This window comes from Bos mutus, chromosome 10 (genome assembly GCF_027580195.1).
Source record: "Bos mutus isolate GX-2022 chromosome 10, NWIPB_WYAK_1.1, whole genome shotgun sequence".
NCBI classification, from domain to species: domain Eukaryota; kingdom Metazoa; phylum Chordata; class Mammalia; order Artiodactyla; family Bovidae; genus Bos; species Bos mutus.
The window spans coordinates 51,961,583-51,986,921 of NC_091626.1; the positions used below are offsets into that span (position 1 = coordinate 51,961,583).

General features: G+C 36.0%; 1 protein-coding gene across 1 annotated transcript in view; it reads right to left on the reverse strand.

Moving 5' to 3' along the window:
- Nucleotides 1-227: 227 nt before the first annotated feature.
- The window catches only part of WDR72 (WD repeat domain 72), a 225,403-nt gene continuing 200,291 nt past the window's right edge, over nt 228-25,339 (reverse strand). Inside the window, exons 19-20 of the mRNA XM_070378522.1 lie at nt 7,757-7,861; nt 228-2,525 (exon numbers count right to left, since the gene is read on the reverse strand). Coding sequence (XP_070234623.1) covers nt 2,470-2,525; nt 7,757-7,861 — 161 coding nt within the window. The 3' untranslated portion in view covers nt 228-2,469. The remainder of the gene's footprint in view (nt 2,526-7,756; nt 7,862-25,339) is intronic.

Below are 25,339 nucleotides of genomic sequence, written 5' to 3' on the forward strand. Positions count from 1 at the left end.
TGCCTGGACACATGGCAGTGAAATCTTGACATGTAAACCTAGATTCTTCCCTTATGCAGTATAGCCACATAGTGACTCCACAATGCATAACAGATCCCGGCTTGCAAATTTGAAAATATGAATTCCATGGAAGAAAATATATAATTATAAGCGTCATCAAGATTATTACCAGAAAAGAAACTCAGTGTAATTTTCAAATGATTTATTAATTACAGTAACAAGGAAGACTCTAAATACAAACAGTTTCTTTTGCTAATATAATTACTGCATTGTTACCTAAGACTGGATGTACAAAAGGATAAACACTTAGATAAGAGGTAATCAGTTTTGAGTTTCTAGCTGTGGTACCCTATGAGTGTTCTATTTAATTGTGTGGCAATTTACTATTTCAAATTCTCTTTGCAACAGAAATTCCTGAAACATATTGAACATAAGTCAATATCATTATTTTTAAACAGACTAATGGATCTGTATCATAGATACACTTGCACATGGATATTAGGGAATGTTATTTAAGTGTCTATCTCTAAAATTCTCATTTTTAGGAATTAAAAGTTTTTATATTTAATGGTGTTGTTTCCAGAATTCATATTAATAGAAGGAAATTTTAAGGAGTCATTTGATAGGAATTTTTAAATTTTAGCAACTATAAAATGTGATACCAACAAAATCTTTAAAATATCTTTTAGTGATGCCAGAGTTATGCTACTTCTAATTTCCTATAGCTAGTGACATAATAAAACATTTATCAAGGGTTCAATATTGATTTCCTTGGACCTGAAAAAATGCTTAATATGGCAACTATTTAAACTTATTTTTATTCTTCTTTGAAAAAAGAATAATAGAACATTGCTATAAAAACAAAGAAGTTTATTTTTAATAAGCATATTTAATGGTTACAACTACTAAAATTGCCCTTTTGAGAAGATATATCTTTATTTGATATTACTATCATTAAAAATATTTTAGGGAGTACTCCTTGTAATGGCTTTCAGAACCAGTACACAGCATGCAAGAAACTGTTCTATTGCTTAGCTTACTACCTTCCTTTTATTTTGAAATTTGTTCTAAGTGGCTTTTGACAATTCTCAGAGGTTGAGGAAAGTACATACATATATATAATTTTTTCAAAGGATGATAGTTTTCCATCATTATTCATTTAACAATATGTTACTGAAATAAAACTCAAAAGTAATTCCAAGTAATATCATCTTTTAGGGCAAAAAAAAACAACAACAACAACAACAACAACACATATTTTTATCTATTTTTAAAAAGTCACAGTCACCTGATGTCTAGTTCTGGTATATTCACTTAGGTCAGTAATTAATTGTAAGGTCCTTAAGGGCAGAGACCACACTATTTCAATTTTATAGTTCTATTCTTTAATCTCCCCCTATACCTTGCTCTTTGCATCCTCCCTTGCACAGAATCTGATGCTGGTGCCCAAAAAATGTTTGTTGAAGTGACTAGAATTTCCCTATTAGATAGATATATAAAGATATGTATCATATATTTAACATATTAATTCCATTTTTCTATGGATTAGTCAATATTTGTACTCGTGTGCACACTAATAATCTTCTTTGTGATTTTCTATAAATTCAGGAATTATACAATATAAATCACAGCAAATAAATCAGATCACTGAAGGCCTTAATAGATCAGCACTCTATGTCTGTTCCTGTTTATATTGCTTCACATATTTTAGTTTGAGAATTCCTGCTTCTTTCTGGGAATAGAAAGTCAAGCTTCTTTCTGGGAATAGAACTACCAGAGTTTATACTTAATAAGGATCAATCGTGATGTGTTATCAGTAGTTTCCCCTTCCCTAGCTCACATCTATATGGCCAACAAAATCAACCTTTAGCTAAAGACATTAGCCTCTATGTCATTAGAAGTCTAAATTAACTTGACTGCACAAGATTGGTCTCTGTTATACTGTGTATCACTTATTTGGGCTAATTGATGACTAAATGGAATTGGCTACTTTGTTGACAACATTTCATGCTTAAAGATGAGATTTACTATAGGATGATTGATTCAAATTAAAGCATCTACTAAAACATAAATGCCCTCACCTAACAAATCAAACAAATTTGGTAAAGTTTTAGAGTAAGTACATTTAAGCAACATTAAATTTAAAAGCATTGTTTGTTATATTGTTTAAAAGCAAATGGGATTATATAATTCAGGAACTGTAAACTGGAAGAAAAATCTAAAGTGGTATTAAATTTGTGTCTGTGGGCTGCTCTACTTGTTGGAATCACAAAATGACAATGATTTCTTAAAACTAGAGGAATTTGAATATTTTTGATCAGTAATGACTCTGAACAAAGTACTGGCAAATCTACCACAAATTAATAACTAGACTAATAATAACATAGCTTATATATACAATGATAAACAAATGGCATGTTTGGGTTTTCTTAATTTGTCCAAATCCAGTTCCTACCGATGAGGTTACAATTAGCACAGCTTGCAGGAGCACACCTTTTCTATCCATAAATGATGCTTTCGTTTACCTGGAAAGAAAACAGATTATCTTGGGTTATATGGTGAAATGCAGAAAGGGAAGGAGAAAAGAAGGGTAAGAGGAAGGGTGGAAGAGAAAGGAGGATGAAAGGAGGGAGAATATGAAGAAAAATATAAAGCAAGAAAGGGAAGAAGGAAAGAAGAAAGCAATTACTCGTAATTTCTACATTTATTTCTCTATATAAATAAAATATTAATATAATAAAGAAATTCTTATAAGCCAAGCCTCAGGTAACTATTTTAATTGCACATCTTATTAATATTTTTTTAATCACTGAGGAAGATCAGCAGTTGTCAACAAGATAAAGTGAGTTTGAAATTAATACATTTCCATAAATTTCAAGCAGTTGAATTGTTCTTGGAGAAGCTCACCATGGCAGTTTTAGGACAAAATGGTATAAATATCAGTTGAAATATGGTTTGAGCTATAGCATTCTTAAAGAGAATGTATTTCTCAGAGTGCAGGCTAAAAAAAAAAAAATCACTTGATTAAATTAATTTGACTAGAGCATTGTGCCTCAGTTAACTACTTCTAAACACATTTATATTAATAATGTGACCAATCATAGTAACTCCCATTCCTATTGGCAAAAACTCAAAAAGCTGATTATTTACTTTAGGTAAACCAATATTCAATATTGTATTATATATGTATTACATATATATGCCCAGAATTTTATATCCTTTAAAAATTATTAGATTAATGCTTTTTCCCTTTTGGTAAATTATTTAAAATATTGATGTTGTTACACACAACTGGAAGATAGAGCTTACATGTTTTTACCACTGAAATTGTTCTTACTTCTTCTAGAACATTTTTTTTAGCACTAGTCATGAGAAGTGTGTTCTTGAAGGCTATGACTGATGGGCTGCTCACACATTCTACATTTTTTCTGCTTCATGCATCATCATCAGCCATCTCCAACACTCCACTCCTGAATCTGTCCTACTTTCTGTTACCTGATTTTTGCTGGTGATTCATGAGCCAGAATAGTATAAAAAAAAAAAAAAAAGCTTCGCTTTTCACAATGTAGTATCCTCTACGAAACAGTAAGAAACCTAGTTTTATTCATCAGATTCATGCAAATATAATATTGATTAACAATGATGTATGTAGATATACACACATAACGTGCTATATAAAAACCACTAAAATGTTCTGTTAATAGCAGAATGCATACTGATTATAAACTACTTCAGAATGACATAAAAATGCTTATCTGCAAATGCATTTTTTTTGTACTTCCAAACCCTTCTTTGTCACTATTATTTTCAGCTGAAGCCACATTTAAGTGCACTATCCCTGGTGCACTAGTAAGTAAAATGCTTAGTTTTCCAAGCCAATAAGCTGATAAAAGCTCAAGGTTTCTCATTAACACTTGTATAAAATTTGTGAACCTCACACCATATTTTTTAAGATAAGGGGCCAAGAACATGTTTTTTTTAATATTCTGGAGATCAGGGATTGGACTATATACAATCACTGTGCATTAAACAGTTAATAAGAAGTTAGCCAACAAAATACTAAACTGAACTATTTTTGTGATAACATCTTTCAGATTCAGAAGTGACCAGGGCTTAAAGAACCAAAGAAAGAAAGCCTAATGGCCCTAAAAACACAAAAAAGGGAGCTGTAAGTTCACATGTTGTCTCAGTGCTTCTATTACTAGACATCAAAGTTATTCCCACAGGTTCCAGGAATGTATATATGCTGGTGAAGAAGCCAGTAGACTTCACAGAGTCTAAGCCAGAAACTTCAATCTGGGATTCACCTGTGAGTCAAAAGTCTTTGCTAATGAATTATTCCAAAGAAAAGACACTGCTGAGGGAGACTTTAACCTATCAGACAAGACCTCCAGGTTCACTGGCAGGGTCAGAGTAACAAGAATGCTGTGGTCTAAAGCTGCTTTGCCCAACCTTAATGGACTGCAGGCACTCACCTGGGTATTCAACTTGAACCAATAAAGAGATCACAATGGCATGATGAATAAGGTAGAGCCCTCTAGAGGAGGTGAATGACCACTCCACCAGGCATCTAAATTGTGACCTATATGCAAGCTCCAGCCCATTTATAAATGGGTCATCCCAGCTGGTGAAGCAGTGATGTCAACGAAAAAATAATCTACATACTGAATTAAAATCCATTTTGTTCAAAGATAATTCACAAAGTCAATCTTACTGTTTTATATAAATTCTAAAAATTTGATTTTATTACTGGCATTTTTAAATGCTCCATCAACAGTTTAAAAATTTCAACTTCATTAAAAAAAAATTAGTTTCTCTGCACTGTAAGTTTCTTATTCCTTGCAGATGCAAACTAGTTGATAGGAGCAATATAAAGCTATGTAAGTTTCAGTAAAATAATGTTTTAGAGGATTTGCCAAGAAAAGACTTTACTTGGAGAGAACAATATATGATGCGATACTCTTGAACTGTGCTTGAGTATAAAAATGATTTTGTTTTCACTTTCTGGATGCTGTTTGAACAACTGGCATATTCATTAAAAATGATGTAATAAATATATTAGTTATTTAGAATTGCATAAATAAAGCCATGTAAGGTCAATATCCATTAAAGGCAAAAGACTGATCACATCCACCTTTGTAACTAGGGGATTTGCATACATATGAAAGTGCTAAAAATAATTTTAAGTGAAATATTCCAGGTGAAAATGGTAAGATTAGCTCATTCAGATTTAAATATGCTTCTTTCCATACAAGAAATAATGAATATAATAATGCAGTTATAAGCTTAGCTACCAAAGCACTTCTACTGTTTCGAGGACATCTTCTCAAACCTTACCACTTAAAGATCCCAAATTTTATTTTTTTCTTCTAACAAAGGTGGTTTAACATGCTTTCCAGAGCAACACCACCTGTACATGGTAAATAGAGGTCACTAGACCACCAAAGTAATGTTTATACTTTTGGAGCTCTACATTTGAATGACTTGATATTTTGAAGTTGATTTTTGGACGTTGAGAAGTGGCCAGTCATATTTTCATGGTTCAAGGGAAGTCCCACCATGCCACCAATTTCACAAATCTCCCTTCATGTTCAGTTTTAAGAATTTTGTTTCTCAAATGCTCATACTTCAAGGAAATGCACTCTATCATCAAAATCTTTCTTACTAAACAAGCATCTCTGTCAGAAGTGTCTTAATTTCTTATCACAGAATTTTATCCACACGAGGAGCAATAAATAATTCATGCCTCTGCCTCTTTGTTGTGTGTCCCTGAACTGCACAGAGCTGCGAGGCTGACAGCTGTGTCAGGACAAGCACCAAGGATCTGACATGACAAGTGACTAACAAGTTTCTTTCAGTTCATAGAGAAGGAAGACAATGGCCCAAAGTGCAGAAAGAAACCTTGAAACAAAATAAAACTGCTTCTTTCTTTTTACCTAAGTGTTTGCTATGAGCTTATTTCCACCCCACAAGCCCTGGTCATTTTATAGGACTGCCCAGCCCCCTTTATTCCTCACACTCGCTTGGCCATTTACGCCCGGCCACGGATCAATATGAGCAATTCTTGGAGAAATACGATGTCTCCATGACAACCAAGCCACAAATTCTCAGTGGAAGGCAGTGAGACCAGTAGTGAACTCTCCAGAGGTTTCTAGGCCTATAAGGCTAGATGTCTTAAAATGCAGGAATGGACAGAAGAAAAAGCCAGAGTAATTCATTCTTTATTACCAGTTTAATGATGTCCAATGTATAGAATGGTACTCACTTTTTAAGTTAAGATTCTTTATCAACACTTCTGTTTTCTAATTGATCTTTCTTTTTTGATATATCCTTTTGTTTATGCCAATCAGATAGACTGTGCTATATTTGAATATCACCACAATTACACTCATACTGAGGGACAATCGAAATTTATTCTACTTTTAAAACAGCATAAAGCTGATCTATTCTTGCAAAAAAAACCCAATGAACACTTCAGTAAAAACTTCACTCATGGATTTAACTGCCTGATAAGGTGATTGATAGAAAACTGTTGATTAACACAGTTTAAAAACCTAGTCAAAATCAGACAATTGTAGTCAGAACTAAAAGTAATTTTAAAATGCTACCACTACTCTCTCCCTTTTCACGTGGGACACATCTATAAGGCAGTGGGTGGGGCTGTTGTGCTGATGAAAAATTTCTGTCATTGCTAAAGACGCCATTTCTCAGTCCATGGATGCTGAGGCAGAAGTGTGGCTGAGAACAGACACACAGCAGCAGTCCGTCTTTTGAGGAATCTTGGTGTAGTGGAGGAGACGGAAATACAAGCCATTGCCACTGGGCCAACTGGGGTTCCAAGATGACTTAGGGGACCTGACATAGATTGCAGGCTGCACCTTTCACTGAAAATTAAATCTCAGTAGCTCTCCTCGGGGAAGGATCAGGGGACTGTTTGCAGCTGCCCCCTGTCAGCGAAGGCTACAAGATTTGGAAATCTCTTAACTAAGCTGACAGACCACAGAGAGGATGAATCAAAAATCTGATACATGGATCAGCACACAAAGATGCGAGAGGGTAGAGGGTACACAGCAGCCAGAGAAAACAGCAAAGAAAAATGTTCAGGGAGGGAAGATAGTTAAATCGCTCATGGTAATAAGGCATCTTCTAGCATTTAATGGTTTTGTAGTGAGCCAGGAATTGTCTTTCAACTCTCTTAAGTTTTTTGTTTCCCCTTTTAATTAATTCATTGTTAAGACTAGGCAGGCTTCAAAACAAAACAGAAAGAAAAACTCATGCTTAAGTTTTCTTGGACATATCCTTCCAGTACATTTCTGTCTATTCTTTCTATAAAGAAAATACAAACATCAGTAACCTGGACAGAGGGTAAATTTTATTGAATGCTTTCTCTTTTCTCCCTAATTCTCCACTTCCTCTTGATCCCATCATTTGAAATATTTTAAAATGTTGCTATTTCTCAAGTTTCCAACCTCTGCCTCTATTAACCAGTTTAGCCTAAAATTGATGATAATGAACTAATAGTGTCAGCTTCCCTTCTCAGTCATAAAGCCTTTGTACTTCCTCCAACTGAATTCTTGATGAAAGAGGAAAAGATAACAGCTCCACACTGTGACCCCTGGAGGTGACCATTAATTTGACAGTGCAGCTGCTAAAAGAAAACAGCATTACAATGTCCTCTCCCCCCACCCCCTTCCAAGGACCCCAAAGCTGTGTCAAATTTATCATTTATACTTGACTATTTTTAAATGGCTTTCACCTGGACTCTCAGACTCTTCCAAGACACATCTGTCAGGCATGTCCTCGGTGTCTTGGAAGTTTGCCGAGTTTGAGTTGCTGTCATGCTTGACCGAACTGACTGGAGCTATTAAAAAAGAGAGAGAGCAAAGAAAGAGAAAAAGGGCAATGAGAAAGTAGTAATAAACACCATTAAACATTTCCTTTCATTTCCACAGATATTTCCAGGGACACACTACATAAACACAAATAATAAATTGAAATAAAATGTATCCTCTAAGTACGTATTGGCAGACGTGTAATTAGTTGAAAATCTATAGATGAGACTTTATCTTAGAAGAAAAATAAGTTCGTAGCATCAGCTTAAAAGCTACAAAGTAACAAAGTGATCTCTTCGAAACAGAAAGCATATTTTTAATGCATAAATCTAAAAGAGTATAGTCAATTAACAGCAACAGGACCAGCTCTGTCCTGGTGCAGTGGTTCTTTTTGTCACACAAATCACAGTGGATGAACACTTTTCATGCATTTTGGTTTTCTTTCATCAAATTAAAAATGATGGTTCCAAACACAAATAAAAAAATCCCTATAAAAATAAATTTTAAAAGATAGGATAAATACATTGCAAATGATAATAAGGAGAGGTGGTCTTTTGAATGGCAGGTCTTCACACAACTACAATGAGATATTTTCTGAGTAGGAATTATGCACAGAAACAAAAGCGAAAATAGGAATATAAAATTTCCTATAAACACATTACAACTACTAGCTCTGTTAGAGAAGCACAGGCTTAAGTTTCCACATTTTTCTACAAGTAACATATTTCCCTATTATATTTCTTCAAGGAATCACTTAATCAGGAAAAGCAGATGTGGTCTTCATGAAGACACTCTGAATAACAAAACAAAGCAAGCCTTAAATAATATAAATTATGTCATACTCATCTAAAGCCAAGCAGTAGGACTTTTGTCTGTCACAGATTTCTTTGGTGAAAATTACCACTGTCTCCTCAGGTCCTGATAACACACACAACATATTATTTATAAGCCATAAATGCAATAGAGGAAATATATATTTATGTCATAATATGTTTATATATATCTTTAGCATAGATATTTAACAAGAAATAATCTGTTGGCCCAGGGCAGTGGGCTGGCTGCTGTTTGTAAGCCTCCCTTAGGAGATGAGGGAGCAAATGCAGAGGCTAGAGCTTGTGTTACTTCACACATTCAATAAGTGATGCAGAGGGCTGCCTGAGGGCCAAAGTAGCCTTAGGAGAGCTCACACTTCCCAGACTCCTGTCTTGTTTTCATGGACTGTGCATAGCAGTGGTGCCCATAACCTGAAACCCATAAACACACATTTAAAGGAGACCAGTGACATGTTTCTGTTCTAAATATCCTCTCCAGTTTCACCCACCCTCTCAGAATACCAATAATGCCGCTTTGTTGTATGGAAGGGCAAGCACAGAATTAGAATTCACTTTTTATTTGGGAATAAAATATGAGAAAAACTATATCTGATTTTGAATAAATATGCACAACTTTTCATTTTGAGTTCTCTGAAAACAAACATGGAAGTAGGTACCACGTCTGTTTTGTTCACCTGTGTATGCCCTAGGCTATGGAAAGTATTCTTAAGGATTTGTGTGATGAGTAAATAGATAAACAAATGAATGAAGCAGAGGTACCATACTGGATGTCCTTCTGATTCAAGAGTATATATGCTGTATCTTCAGCTTGACCTGTTCAGCTTCTTGTTTAGGCCCACTTGAGATGAAAGATGTATATGTACAAAGTGGTGGTGTTGGGCTAGTCCATGACTTGGAAGGAGAGCTAAGTAGCGTGTATGGTGGTGTTGGGTTAGTCCATGACTTGGAAGGAGAGCTAAGTAGCGTGTATGGTGGTGTTGGGTTAGTCCATGACTTGGAAGGAGAGCTAAGTAGCGTGTATGGTGGTGTTGGGTTAGTCCATGACTTGGAAGGAGAGCTAAGTAGCGTGTATGGCCCGTGTAGTTATTTTGCTGTCACTGCTTTTAGTTTTCCTCAGTTTGGATCATACTTCAGTTTACTTCTGAATCCATAGATTTTTTTGAAATGTTTAAGTGGAATAATTAAATGCATCAAAGTTGCAGAATACTATTACATTGGTCAAAATTTTCTGGTTTACTTTCTTGATTTTTTTTATATTTATATATCTTGTTAATTTTCTGAGATACTTCTGTTGGTATTTATAATGGGGAATTAACCATAAAACTGACAGAAAATGAAGCAGCATCTGTGTTTACTTGGGTAAACATATCATACTTGTCATCCCACACATTATTCTTTCATCTAAAACTTGCATCTATTCATTTATCTAATCATTCCTCCAAAACGCTCTTCTAGATACAGGGGCCTCAAACAGCTGAAGAGAGCATGGTATTAGAACAACAAAGTCCATGCCTACCACCAGATTTAGTGGCAATAAAGTAGTCCCAGGATGAACTGACATTCCAGATCTTTCAATAAACAGGAAAGTTAGATGTATCAATAGTTTTAGCTGCATGAACTTTATTTAACTCACACTATAAGGTACCTTTGCAGGTATTTTTGTCTCCAGAAAGATTTTGGAGGGTGTTGTTTGTGGCGGGGGGAGTAGAGTAGTAGAATAGAGTAATAGAGTAGAAAGGGTTGTTCATTAGATGTTTGGCTTAATTGCATTTTTGCTTCCAAATTGGAGAGATGGTACAAGATTTGCCCTTTAGTTTTTATTGGGTAGCTTATAGAGTATCCGGTTAAACTCACTGTGGAAGAAATTCTTACATTCTATCAATTGGGAACAATAGACATTGAAGAGGTTAATGACTGCCATTCCAATTTTTTTTTTTTTTGATAGGCCAGTGTTTGCAATTATTCTTTTGGGTGTTTCTTGTGATGTGTGATATTTCGTCATTTAACTCTGACATGATGTGTGGCCTAGGCTTCTCTAGTGAATAATTTCAAAAATGATGAAATAAAAAAAATGTTGATCTGGTGATTATCAGGCACAGGGTAGAGCTCTGTGCTAGATCATGTGAGGGGATGAAAAAGTGAGGCATTTCTAAGGTGCCCACATACAACTTGTGATATAGTTGAGTTACAATAGAAACTAACTAATAGGAGCATTAGAGAGAATATTCCAAGAGTAACATGGTTTTTAAGGAATGCAGAGGTGATTCGCCTGCAATAGGGTGTGTTAGGAAGTGAAATTTGAATTAAATCTCATTGAGAAGTAATATGAGTAGCCCAAAAGGAGGCTGTTCTCTGCAAAAGGAAAAGATGTGAACTCAAGCCTGGCCAAAGAAATACAGTAGCCTGGTGTCACAGATATATTTAACAGAGTATTGCTGCCTACTTTTGTATGTATTTTTAATGAATTCTCCTTACACGTTGCTTTGAGCTTTCCCTGAATTCCTCTCACCTGTAGAAGTTAGCTATAGACAGGTTTCTCCTTGCCGTAGATAGTCGATAATTTGATCTTTACGATGGTGGGCCCATTTATCACAGTAAGTTGTCCTTTCACTATACATATTGACTTTTGTTTATCAATACCAAAGTCCATTTGTAGCTCATCACTAAAGTTCTTGGATATTTTCAGTAGTTTTTGAAGATGCATTTTAGAGCTTGGCAGAGAGGTACTTTTGACATCAATATAGTGCAAATGGTTGCTAGGCTCATCCTTAACTTAAAATCAACTGTTTATTTCCTCTGTAATGCATTCTGAAATAGTCTACATTTGGGGGGTGAGAGGCAAGAAAGATAAACACTCTTTGACAGTTCTACCACTGAAAGATGTAAGGTGTTCCATTTACTCATCACACACCTCAAAATATTGACAACTACAAGGCTGGTGTTCTAAATATCTTTGTAGTACCTTTGGAAGCTAGATAGGGGAGAAAGTCCATGTACTTGGTAAAGATGCCTTTGACTATGGTGTGCTTAATTATTAGTGTTAAAGAAATTCCTAAAGAAATAAATGGTTCAACTGTAGACAATACAAAATAAGTAGGTTTTAAATTACACTTAAGAACATATAATGGAAAAGCACGGAAAATTTTATGACAAGGACTCTATAGAAGAATTTACCGAGACAAATATGGCGACAGGGTCAGCAGTGGTTATGCTCTTTTGAAAAATCAAAGTATTAGTCATTCAGTCATATACAACTCTTTTTGACTCCATAGACTGTAACTCCACTGTCCATGGATTCTCCAGGCAAGAACACTGGAGTGGGTCGCCATTTCCTTCTCCAGGGTATCTTTCCAACCCAGGGATCGAACCCAGAGATCGAACCCAGTTCTCTTGCATTGCAGGCAAATTCTTCACTGTCTTAGCCACTATGGTATGCTCCTTTACCTCTCTCTGTTCTCTATTTTGGTTTCAGTTAATGTGTAAAAATTCCTTCCTGCCTTTTCTCATCATTTGCAGAAATGCAAATATTCATTAAAATTTGAAGATGGCTAGGTCAAGGCAACAAACAACTTCAAGAAACATCCTCCCCATTCATAGTGAGAGAATGACCACTGGGAAGAATCTCCATCATCTCCACAAACAGTAGTTGATTCTTGCATGCTGGGCCAGGACTGTAGTATATACAGAGCCTTTGTTAAAAATCCATATCAATCACAGTGTGAATAAAATTTGTAATGCAAATAATGTTTTCAATATGATGACTTATAAGTGATTGAAAAATAAATCCCATCTGGTATATGTATGGAGTTTGGGGAAGTACTGGAGATAGTGATATGAAAATCATTAACAAAAATATAACAGTTTGAAATGCTGGTCAATGGAGTAGAATAAACCATTATAGTAGCAGATAAAACTCAGACAAAAATCTTATTTGCATCTTATTCAAAGGCATAAAAATAATGCGCAGGTTGCAGAGGTCACGAAAGACTAAAACTCTGCTCAATTAGGAATGAGTAGTGGAAAAGAAGTCAAAGACCTGAGTTACAATCTACCAGCTCAATGTGGTGGCCAAGAATTGATCACTTCCTTTGCTGATAATTTAGATGTCTTCTCAATAATAAGAAATCACTGTGAATAAATTTTAAAAATCTTTCTGTAGGTTAAGAAAGAAAAACTACAATAAGTTCAAGTAGAATTAAACACTCACTAGTGCAACCCTGACTGATCACAAGAAAACTGCAATAGGTTTTAAATTAGAAGGAGGGATAATCAGTGAAAAGACTGTAAGTGATAACACTAAGGTTGGAAACAAAGAAGATATCATTTGAACAGACCACAGATTCAGTTCACAGAGTGATTCTCTCTGGACAGATGTCTTATCAGAAAAACATATGTAGCTAAAGAGCTATGTACATATTACCCCTACTTAAAGAGTATCTACTGAGATAAACAAGTGATAGGACCTCCTGATTATATTTAAATAGCAACAGCTACATCCTGCATCAGACCTCAGGCTTACTTTGTGTTCAGTGTAGACTGGAGACTGGGAAAAAAACAAACAAACATATACTAATGCCTAGAAATAAATAAAATATCTAGTGCTGCTTTATAACTAAGAAATAACTTTTATGGACAAGTTCAGCAAAATGAGTTAAGATTAGATTTATGTGTTTTATTATCTTTCTGCAAGTATAATCTGACACAGAATATTATTTTCTTGGTGATAATTTCTAGTGTGAATTGCTTTAAGCATGAGATATTTTGGGATACATATAATACATAAACACAGAAGATCAAATTATTTACTATCCAAGGGAAAAAATTGTTGTCTCTAGCCAGTCTCTACAGTGAGGTGTATAACTAGGTGTCTAATTTGACGGAAGATAAATGGGGATGAGAAAGTAGTATTAGTTGGTTACTTCATCTTTTAAAATAATGTTTATTCCTCTAAGATATAAAAGTTTTCCTGTTATCCAGGAAGTTTGAGCAATAGGCTGCTTTGGTAAGGCTGATAAATAAGAAAGTACATCTAGCCTAATGCAAGATACAAGACAGATACTTGAACCATTTATGAAATTACTGAGTAAAACTGCTAACAGGAATTTTTAAGAATTAAAAAAGCAATAACTAATTTCACCTGTAGTTGAAGGGAAAACTCTTAAGGTCAGGCATTGGGTAAAATAAAATTCCTCATTTCTTTATTACCCAAATATAAGAAATTGGTGATGGACAGGGAAGCCTGGTGCACTGCAGTCCATGGGGTCACAAAGATCTGGACGTGACTGAGCCACTTAACTGAACCAAAATATATGTTTTAATTGAAGCAAAGATGAATACCAACGACTTCCTTACAGAGATGAACTTCTTAGTTCCCCAGGGTGGGGGTGGGGGGCATGTTGTACTGGCAAAAAGCTTAATTAATAGGACCCAGAAAATATATTTTTCATTCCACTTCTGTTCCTAATAGTATGACCTTGATCTTGTCCTTTCACTTACCTGGACTCTGGTGCTTTCACTAATAAAGTGAGAGAATTGGACTGGACAACTTCCTTGACATATTCCTGTCCTGAGACCTGAATATTTTGCCAGTTAAGAATCCAAGACCAACTGACCACTGAGTATATCACTGAATAGGATACAAAGAGTATAAGTGACTACTAGAGTAATCTTAGAAATAATGAAGGCTTTTGAGGCCCTTTCTGAGTTAAAATTGCTATTTTCCTATAAGTGATTTCATCTGACTGAGGGACAGAGGAAATCAGGGCAACTTCAGAGAGATGCTTGGATGACTGTAATGCCAGGGTGAGGGGGCCCTATTGAAAGATGACGAAGCCAGAACTGAGCCTGATGGTGGTAGTGGTTTAGTCGCTAAGTCATGTCCAACTCTTGCAACCCCATGGACTGTACCCTGCAAGGTTCGTCCATCCATGGGATTCTCCGGTCAAGAATACTGAAGTGGGTTGCCATTTCCTTCTTCAAGAACTGAGGCTGCAGTATGGCTATTCCTGAGAACAAACACAGTGACACCTTGGCACAGAAGCATCTATCAGATGTTTGCCAATGGTGTAAAACAAATCTTTAAAACCAAACTTTAAAAAAATAAGTTATATCTCTCAAACAATCTGGCAAATATGAACTTCAGCACAAGATGAATCAACCTAAACTAAATTAATTGGATCCATGAAATAATTGCAAGAAGCAAAACTGCAGTGGAAAAAACCCTGGTGTGGAAGTTAGGTCTGGACTGGGTTAGGCTGAAATGGCATAAGCCTCCTCTGAAGACTTGGCTTCAGGACTCCAAACATGAAGAGGTTCTCAATAGTTGTTTGAATGCATATGGTTATAGAGATGTGGTGCTCCTGTGGAATAGTCTTCTCCTCCTGTCAAATCTCTAAGGGGAGAATCAAGAGAACCCAATTTTTTTTTATTCTTTTTTTATGTAAAACTGAAGCCCATGAAGTGATTTGTCTTAGTCAAGCCTAGCATGAAAACCAACTCTAATCAAATTGTTTAAACTCTCAGCTGAAACAGACTGTAGAGACATTTGGATGCAGGATGGGGAAAGTATGAAGAAGGAAATGTGTAGTTTGGGAAATAGAAAAGGAAAGAACCAGGAACAATGCAAACTTCTCTCCTATTTCTGTTGCATTTCCTCACCCTCTAAGGCAGTTCCTAGAGTTACCTATGAGAAGTTTGTCTGGAGTTCTTTATGTGTCCTTTAGAGTACCTTTTCCTTGGCAAGGAGTGTTCCAGGGAGAAAAGTGGTGAGTGGATGAGTAAGCACTTTTTTCTTTTTTATCATCAAATCAAAAATAATTTCTACAGCTTTGGTCCCTGGTCAATACTGAGTAAATTCAGAGTGGAAATAATCTAGGGAAATATTACATATTATTATTTTTGTATTTATCTAAAATTTGGTAAAGGTAATTTCTTAATGCAGGAAATAAACTGGTCAAATCAGCAAGCTCAATTTCAGCTTTATACAGTAAACCATAGAGATAATTATTTAAGACAAAGGGACTCAGCAACATCTTATTTGAAAGGACCCCTTCATCACTGAAAGGATGTACAGGTGATGGAATAGCTCTAAGAAAGTCTAGAAATTAACTCTTACACTATTCATGCAGTTTAGATTTTGTAAAAGTCATTTGACTTTTCTTATAAGGACAAAACCCTGTGCATTTTTACTGTTCAGAAATTCAAGAAATTGAAAGCAGGAATAAATTTCAAAGAAGAAAACAAATGGATTCCCTCCCATATATTGATAAATTGAAGAACAGTCAGTAAAGGGAGAATTCTAAGAGGAATTTGTAGTACACTTCCCAGCTTGCATTTGAAAATTTAGAAGAAGGTCAGGAAAACAAAAGAGACCCTTCAATCAAAAGAGCCTCATGCTAGCATTTGAGACTAGAGATAAACATGATTTATATATGAACTTAAGATAAGGATTCACAGCATAGGGCAATTTAAACCAGAACAAAGTCTACAGTTATCCATAAGGAAAAATACCAAAATATTTTTCTCTAGAATCAGTGGGAGAAGAAACTGTCAAATGGCACTACCACTGGAATTTGTAAGAGCAGCAACCTTTCCATAGGCTGAACCTAAAAAGACACCATCAGCATGGAGAAAACGATTGGCAGGCAGTCTCAAATTCCCAGCTGATAGCTGTCTCTGTCTCAAGGGAAAATGCTTGTCTCAGATGGTTAGTCAAGTGTCAGAGCTCTTTCATCTCCTAGGTAGGAAATGGAAAATAAGGAAATCAAATTATCTAGACTATGCCTTCATTTTCTGATTCTTTGTCAACATTAAGAAGGATGCAAGGAAGAAAAGGTCTGAGTTACCATATTTTGTATCATTAGGCTTGGTACTCTGAATGTGATTTATTTTTATTTGAATGACATCAAAATGGCATGTTAGTGTATGTACTAGAGAACTTATTGAAATTGAATTGAAGTCATGTATGGATGATAATAATGTGCTTTACCACTGTATTATAATATAGTCAGTAGCAACCATTACTCTTCTCCCACATCTACTCACACCAGACATAGAAAATATAAGCGGTCCATTGGCACTGACTGCCTCTTATGTCAGGCACATAAAGTGGAGCCATGCATTTAAAAATATTAATTTTGCTGGGGGATAAATAATGGAAAGTTGCCTTTTCAAATCCTCAGGCTGTGTCACTGCATAACACTCAGTATTTGTACTAGTATCTCCAAAAGATGGTTATAATACAATAGAATACAAATATAACTTTGGTAAGTAGTAGAGTTTGGAGAAGGCAATGGCAACCCACTCCAGTACTCTTGCCTGGAAAATCCCATGGATGGAGGAGCCTGGTAGGGTCGACCCCTCCATGGGGTCGCTAAGAGTCGGGCATGACTGAAGCGACTTAGCAGCAGCAGCAGCAAGTAGTAGAGAGTCTCATTTTGATACCAGACAAGCTATTTCCGTCTATAAATAAAGGATAAAGGAAACACACCTAAAGAAGCAAAGTTTTAAATAGCAAACATGCAGTGGGTAAAAGGAAATCAGCAAATATAATCTAATGAGACTTTTGGAAAACTAGGTTTGATATAAAAGAGATGCTAAAATTACAGAACTAAGAAACAGGAAACAAAAGCTTAGAGACAAGCAGATATTTCTAGATAAGAAAGTATAAACGAATGTCCTGATTAGTGTAAAACATTTCTCTTAATAGGTTGTTACAAATTATTTTGAAGAATATGTGGTAAAACCTTCAGAACTACAGGCGAAGCTAAAGGTTCCTGAATTATAAAATGTTAGGTTGATTAGATTAATTATAGATAACAATGGTAAGGTTGAATCATTGGTAATACATGCTACATACACATTTCAGTACAAAATTCTGGAAAACATTCAAAATAAAAACATGATCCAAAATATATGTAACAAGAACATGACTGAGCTATCATATGTTATGACTAAGGACATTGTTGCTGTTATTTGGTCACTCAGTTGCTCATGTCCAACTCTTTGGGACCCTATGGACTGTATCCAGCCAGGCTCCTCTGTCCATGGGATTTCCCAGGCAAGAATACTGGAGTGCGTTGCCATTTCCTCCTCCAGGGGATCTTCCCGACCCAGGGATCAAACCTGTGTCTTCTGCATTGCCAGGTGGACTCTTTGCCACTGAGCCACCAGGGAAACCCCTAAGGACATTAGGTCAAACTACAAATGTGAACAAATAGCTAATATAAGCCTGACATTTTAGGAAGGGAATGATCAACATGATAAACTAACCATAAGAAAACCAACTAACAAACCCAGGGGGCTTCTGCACCTGGAACCCTGCATGTATCTCCAGTGACTACAGCCAGTCTAGGACATAGTGGAATTTAAGAGGCCAACCAAAGGTCCGGGAGCAAGTTGAGGGCAGGAGAATTTATGTACTATCAAAATATCTCAAGAAGAAATTAGGAAGACTGAGACTCCAGGAGGAGAAGGGAGTGACAGAGGATGAGATGGTTCGATGGCATCACCAACTCAAGGAACATGAGTCTGAGCAAACTCCAGGAGATAGTGAAGGATAGGGAAGCCTGGCATGCTGCAGTCCATGGGGGTCAAAAAAAATCAGACATGACTTAGCAACTGAACAACAACAACAAGGACTCCAGAAAGGAAGTAAATCTGAAGAAGAAAGTGACCAATATTTGTAAAATTGCCAAGAAACTCTCTATATCTACCACCACTGTTACTCACCTCCAGTTCCTCCAACTCTTCAAGAAGCTTATACTCCCACCCTACTCTCCATCACGCCTGTATTTTTATAGCTTGATAAGAAGTGTCTCTCCCTGCAGTAATTCTTTAAACTGAAACAAGTCATGTCCCTAAGGCCATGGTCTGGTCATGTAGCTTCTATGTAAAAAGTCTGTAATCGTCTCTATTCAGTCAGCAATGGGAAATTCTGGAGCCATGGATTGGCAAGGACTTTTAGGACACAGTCTCAACTCATGTTTAGAGGCTTCTCACTAGATTCTGCCCCCACCTTAGACTTTGATATTATACACTACAGCTGGACAGGGCTCACTGTCTCCTGGATGTGCCATTTATTTTCTACATTGGTGCTTTGTTTAGGTTCCCACCTTGAGATATCCTCTCTCACACCAAGCTCTAGTTCTCTGCTTGCCCAAAACTCCCCCTTATTAAAAACTCAGCTCAAATTCTGTCTCTCATTTAGTCTTCAACAACCTAAAATTAACATCAGTTTTTCTCCCCTCTTCTGTGTTTCCTAGCATTTTATTGGCCTGTGTTATTCTTCTTATCCCATTCTTTGGTTCTCTCGTCTGACTACCTCACTGGTCTACATTAATAGGGAAGCCAGCTATTTCAGACACATCCTGCTATTTTGAGGCTGATGCCATCAAGGCAACTTTGCTTCTCCAGAACAGAACCTCTGGTGCTGCAATCAGAAGACTGGGCTAGAAGAACCATAGGGCTGACCTAGTGTGTCCACGTCTGTAATTCTTAGCTTATCTCTGGCTGTTGGAAATTTATAATTAGTATGCTTCCCAGGTGGCTCTGGTGGTAAAGAATCCACCTGCCAATGCAGGAGGCATAACGAGATGTAAGTTCGATCCCTAGGTTGGGAAGATCCCCTGGAAAAGGGAATGGCAACACACTCCAGGCATTCTTGCTTGGAGAATCACATGGACAGAGGAGCCTGGGGGGTTACAATCCATAGAGTCGCAAAGAATCGGACATGACTGAAGCAACTTAGCACACAGGCACACGCTTGCTTCACAAACATGATGATCATGGGACAGCTTACTTATGGACAGCAATGGCTAAGAAGTCTGCTTTCTCAGCAGTGATGAGGTTATGTAGACAATGGTGGGCCATGTTAAGCAAGATCTCTAGGCCATAGCATCATTTATACAACACTCACTTTCATTCCCTTCAAGGAACTTCATAAAATAAGAATCATACATTGCAAAATACTATGCCTGCCCGACAACAGAAAATGCACTGATTTCCACTTTCTTTTCCTTACCCTCATAAATCATAAAGTTAAATTTCCCCTAGGGACTTCCTTCCTCTGAACTCAATGTACAGGCATAAAACAAATTTTGTTCTCACAGGACATCCCATTTTTGTTTCATTAGTTCAAGGAAAGGGTCACTCAATTTTTAAAGCATTTGGTTTGATCTTTACTATGATTCATGCCATCTAACATCCACAGACACACTCTATATACTGAAATGTTTCTTATATATAAAATGTGTCTCCACGGACACCATAATAGTGGTACCTTCACATAAAATACGCAAAAACTGCCTTTCAAGCGCATAAGTTCAGAAAAGGTGATCAGAAATAGAAAATACTTATTATTGAATAGTTAAACAATTATTATTTTGCCCCAGTTCCTATTCCAAGATAGACTTTTTTATTTTCTTTTTACAAACTGCTTTCCTGGAGATGTGGGTAGAAATACTCTTAACCATTTCCCCCAAATATGAGACCTAAAATTATTCTCATTCTATTTTACACATTTTTATTCTGTGTGTAACCATCTCATTGATATTTCATTCTACAGAGAGGGAGGTGATAAAAATTTTTATTAATGTAATAAAGGAAAAAGAAATAAAGATGATTTGTCATAATTTAACTAGATAAAATGAATTCTTATGATCTTAATGTAAGAACAGACTATGATCTCTAAAGAAATACTGAATTATGGAAACATGATTTTTACATAATAGAACCATTTACACTTACCATTTAATCATATTACATAATTCTTACTGTTCTATTGGTTCACATGCTTTTTCATCTCTGAATTATTTTCATGGAATGTTTAAGTATTTTAAATGGCTTTCTCATTCTATTGCTATTGAGGGGCTTCTCCTACCTCCCCTAATGGCCAAAATTTGATTTTCCACACTGGGTATCTACAGGGAACCACAGTCGTCAGGCTTTGCATAGAATTTCCCCTTCCTTCATGAATTAAAGATCACACAGATTTATTCTTCAAAAAACAAAAAGGGAGAGGAGATTTGTATTAAACACATTGCCAAATGATGGTTATTACTTAGTTTTAAAACCCTAAAGATTTTAGGAGGCTCAGACCAACCATAATGGTTGGGTGAGAATGGCAGCTTAAGCGAGGAGGAAGTGGTTCTTTCCAGGGCATTTCTGTCATATTTCCTACAGGGAAGGAGTTGTCCAACTTGGAGATATTCAATACAGCCAGAGTAGGGAGCTGAACAAAAATACTTTACAAGTCCTTTTCATTGACAAATATAAAACACTGATCAAACTGACTTTCTTCCAAGAATAAGCAGTCCCCCAATGTCCCCACATCCTGTGGAACAGAGTCTTAGGGATCCCAACTTACTTATGGCAAAAGACCCTGGACTGCAGTCAGCCAGCTAGTTATCCATGGAAGTGGCTCAAGGCTGACACTCAGATTGACTGGTTCACACTAATTTACTTCACACAGATTCCATTTATCTCTTGGAAGATCCCCTGGCAGCAGCTTATAATGGCATATCCTAGGATGCCTGCCTGCATGCGTTTTTAAAGCAGCGGCGCTTGATGAATCTGAGTCCAGAAAACAGTTCACAGATTGAGGAGTAGGTGCAATCAGAAAACATCAAGAGGCACAGCTGGGACTTGGTAGTTTGCTTGACTGGTCTGAGCAGCTGAGCATTAACTGCATCTGCTTTTCTGCTGGCTGCTCACTGCCACTGGGACACATCAGAGAGCCACTCCCTCTTTCCTTTACAACTCATCCTCCAAAGGAAAAGAGAAAAGAAAGTGCATCACCATCCAAGTAGCCTGTGTAGCTGTAGGGAAAGCTAATTTGACAATTTAACCTTTACTCTTTAACTACTCTGATATTGCTGATCTAGGTAAAACTACAACTGATAGTTCTAAGGTTAAAGATGCTGGATGTTTGGACTAGGCAAAATTCAGCTAGAGAAAAAAAAGTAAAAAAGAGTCTCTAAATTATTTTAGTTACTTCCAACAATGATCCAAAGATCTGGCTGAGATGTTATGATTGTGAAACTAGTTAGTTACCATCTTGAGCCTTGCTCTCCCATATCTACTATAGAACTTGTGGAAAGACGTGAAAGGGCTTGATATTTGTCAAATCAATAAATGACTGGATAAATGTACGAATGAACAAGTCAATATTCTCTATTATATGTATTTGTGTGTATTTTTTTTTACATGCAGAATGTAAAGTGACTAACGGTATGGGTTATCTCAGAATTCACACTCTGCCATTTTTCTTTTAATGAATCAAAACAAAGGTTTTTTAAAAGCATATATATAAATATATGTTTATATATATAATTCAATATAATTCAAGGTTTTTATGTTTGTTTTACATCAGCAGCATTTACATCAACTGCATACTGAGAATTCTAATGATAACATGGTCAATGTCCAAAGGCAGAGGGAAATGAGAAGATCTTTTAATGGCAGGCAAGCTAACAGCATTAAACAACAACAATTCAGCGACAAATCTACCAAAGCAGTGACAAAGCATATTTAGTACTTAGAAGGTTAAACACTGGGCTGCAGTAGCTAGTTGATGAAAAAAAAGTAGGATTAAGGCTTTTGCATGAGCCTTGACATGATCATGTTGTCCGCCTGCTGCCTTAAGCTTTGAAAAACAGCTGGGATCATCTTCTTATAAGCTCCAATTCAAAGATGTTTAAGCAGCCCCCAATCCAATTAAACAGAAGTAAATAGAAGGAAGAATTTTATAGAACACCATTATCACATTTTTTCTTAATGAAAAGCAGCATAATTGTGGTTTACACAGCTCCTTAATCTCACATTAAACTAACAGATTGCTGACTTATACAGAGCATGGCAGTCCAAGCTTTCTATATTGCTGTGCTTAATTTTAGGTCATTATCCTTTATTATGTGACTTGTAATCCTTAAAGCCCATGATTGTGTCTGGATATTTGGCAAGGATTGTACTTGGCAATACAGGGATTCTACTTCTAAGAGTGATGATTTAATTGAAAAATATAGTATGATTAGATTACATACATTGCTTTTCTTTTGTAATTGACTAGTTTCTTATCAGTGTTTTTTTCAACCTTTAAGATCACTATTTAGTTTTAGGACTTTGCTTTAAAAAAGAAAAAGCTTTCACAACTGAAATACAAGTAGTTTATTATTATAGGAATTTATCCATATGCTATTAAAGTAGACAATTTAAATAAAATTCTGGCTCATCCACAAACTGGATAACTGTAGTCAAGTTACTTAATCTTTCTGTCTCAGTTCCCTCATCTACAAAATAGTAATAATAGTAATAATGATTAACAGTGATAATTCTACCAAATGCATGGGATTGTTGTTACAATTAAATGAGCTAAATCTTGCAATGTAGATTATAGACTAATGGCTAGAAAGCAAAAGGTAAATAAATCCAGTATTATTACTATTATTATATATGTCCTTGCCTAGAACTGTCTATAAATGGCAATAAGATGCTTAGCCTTCAATTCAAGGTACTTTATTTTACTATCTATATGGGCTTCCCTGGTGGCTCAGATTGTAAAGAATCTACCTGCAGTGCAGGAGAACCAGATTTGATCCCTGGATAGGGAGATCCCCTGGAGAAGGGAATGGCTACCCACTCCAGTATTCTTACCTGGAGAATCCCATGGACAAAGGAGCCTGTCAGGCTACAGTCCATGGGGTTGCAAAGAGTTGGACACGACTGAGCGACTAACACACATACATATCTAGTAATACCTAAGATTTCTCAGATCTAATCAAAGAAATATTTTAAATAGCTATATAATCTTGCACTTCACTTAAAATTTCAGAACTCTAGAAGATAATATTAGTGGCCCATCTAAAACTATAGTTTAAGGGAACACATGGGTTTGGTATCCATTTGATGTTATCTATAACCAAATAAAACTCCACACAAAGTCATCTGTGATTCTAAGGAAAGAAGTAAAACTGGTTTCTCATACTCATAACTCAGGGAAACCATTCACAGATCTTTCAGTATTACTTATCCATAATCCTTGATTGCCAGGTTTCTTACTGGTTCCCATTTATATATGTTTTGAGAAAATGCCAGTATTGAAATTAAAAGTCTAATCTAGCTTAGTTCCATCTAAGGCAAAAACATTACCGGAGGATGGTCACTTGATGGAGTACAAAACTAAAACACTGAAACAGTGACTTACTTGCTACTGAGCCTCCTCTTTTCTCTCGTTTCTAGGATGGATAGCACCATAAAATATCATATCAAATAATAAAAATAAAACAACTCTTTCCCTTGAAAATTAGGTTAAACCATTAAAAAGAGCATGCACCTATCCATCTTAATCACAAGAGAATTTAGTAAAGTAGTATGAAAGTTGCTCAGTTGTGTCCGACTCTTTGTGACCCCATGGACTATACAGTCCTTGGAACTGTCCAGGCCAGAATACTGGAGGGGGTAGGGGGATCTTCTCCAGGGGATCTTCCCAACTCAGGGATTGAACGCAGGTCTCCCACATTGCAGGTGGATTCTTTACCAGCTGAGCTACAGATGCATATACAAATTGTTTTAAAATATACAAATAAAAACCAGTTAGAAGATATAATTTAAAAGAAAGTTTTATTTACAATAATTTTTTTTTAAAGAAATCTTCAAAATTTATATGGGGAAAACTCTAAAGCACTCTTAAAAGATACAAAGGCAGCTTTGGACAAACAGCAAGATGTATTTTATTCTTATAAGGAAAAAATTTAAATAATAGAATTATTTAATTCTCCAAATCTAGTCCTATCATATAATAATATTTTTTAAAACAATTATGGATATTAAGTCATAGAGATGCTTTTTTTAGAGGGAGAACATGGCCTTAGATCTGAACTTAGGAGTTAATATTCAGTATAGCTTCAGCCTCTTGAGGATTATAATATTCATCATATGAGGAACTAAACAATTGTATATATATATATATATATATATATATATACATACAGTTTTTTTAAACATAAAATTGAAACAGAGTGGGTATTTTCATTAAAATGTCTACAATTGATTTCTGCTAGAATGGAGTTACAGGAATAGTTCATGCTCTAATATTGCAGAATAATTGAAGCATTACTATTATCATACTATTCATTCCATATAGAATGAGTGCTAACTGAGTGCCAAGTCCTATATGAGGTGTTGGGTACATAGTGGTGATCAGTCTCTGTATTTCAGTGGTAATCTCTACTCAGGTTTCAGTGGTCTAAGCACTAAACATTGATCATTTCCTAGGATACTAACCGTAGGGTAAAGGGGCAGGCTGGAAACCCAGATCCAGAGCAGACAGAACAAAGAATGTCCAAAATTTCATTGCAGCAAGAACTTCATTGGTCTCTGTTGAATTCTGCTCCTGGAATGAATGGATTTAACCCACTTCTTCTGCCTGTGCCCCACTCAGCTTATAGTTCTGAGACTCAGAAGATTAATTGATTGGTTGAGTTAATGGCACTTGCCCACCTCTTGGCCACTCTGTGGGAATGATAGAGGAATTGATCTAGTGGTAGGCGCTCCAAGCATGCCTATGGCATCTGAAATGGGAGGACAATTGAATTTATTGTCTTTGCAGAAATGCACAAAAGAAATGGGGTCCTTTCATGGCAGCAATGAATGTTGGGCTGCAAAAAAAGACAATGTCAC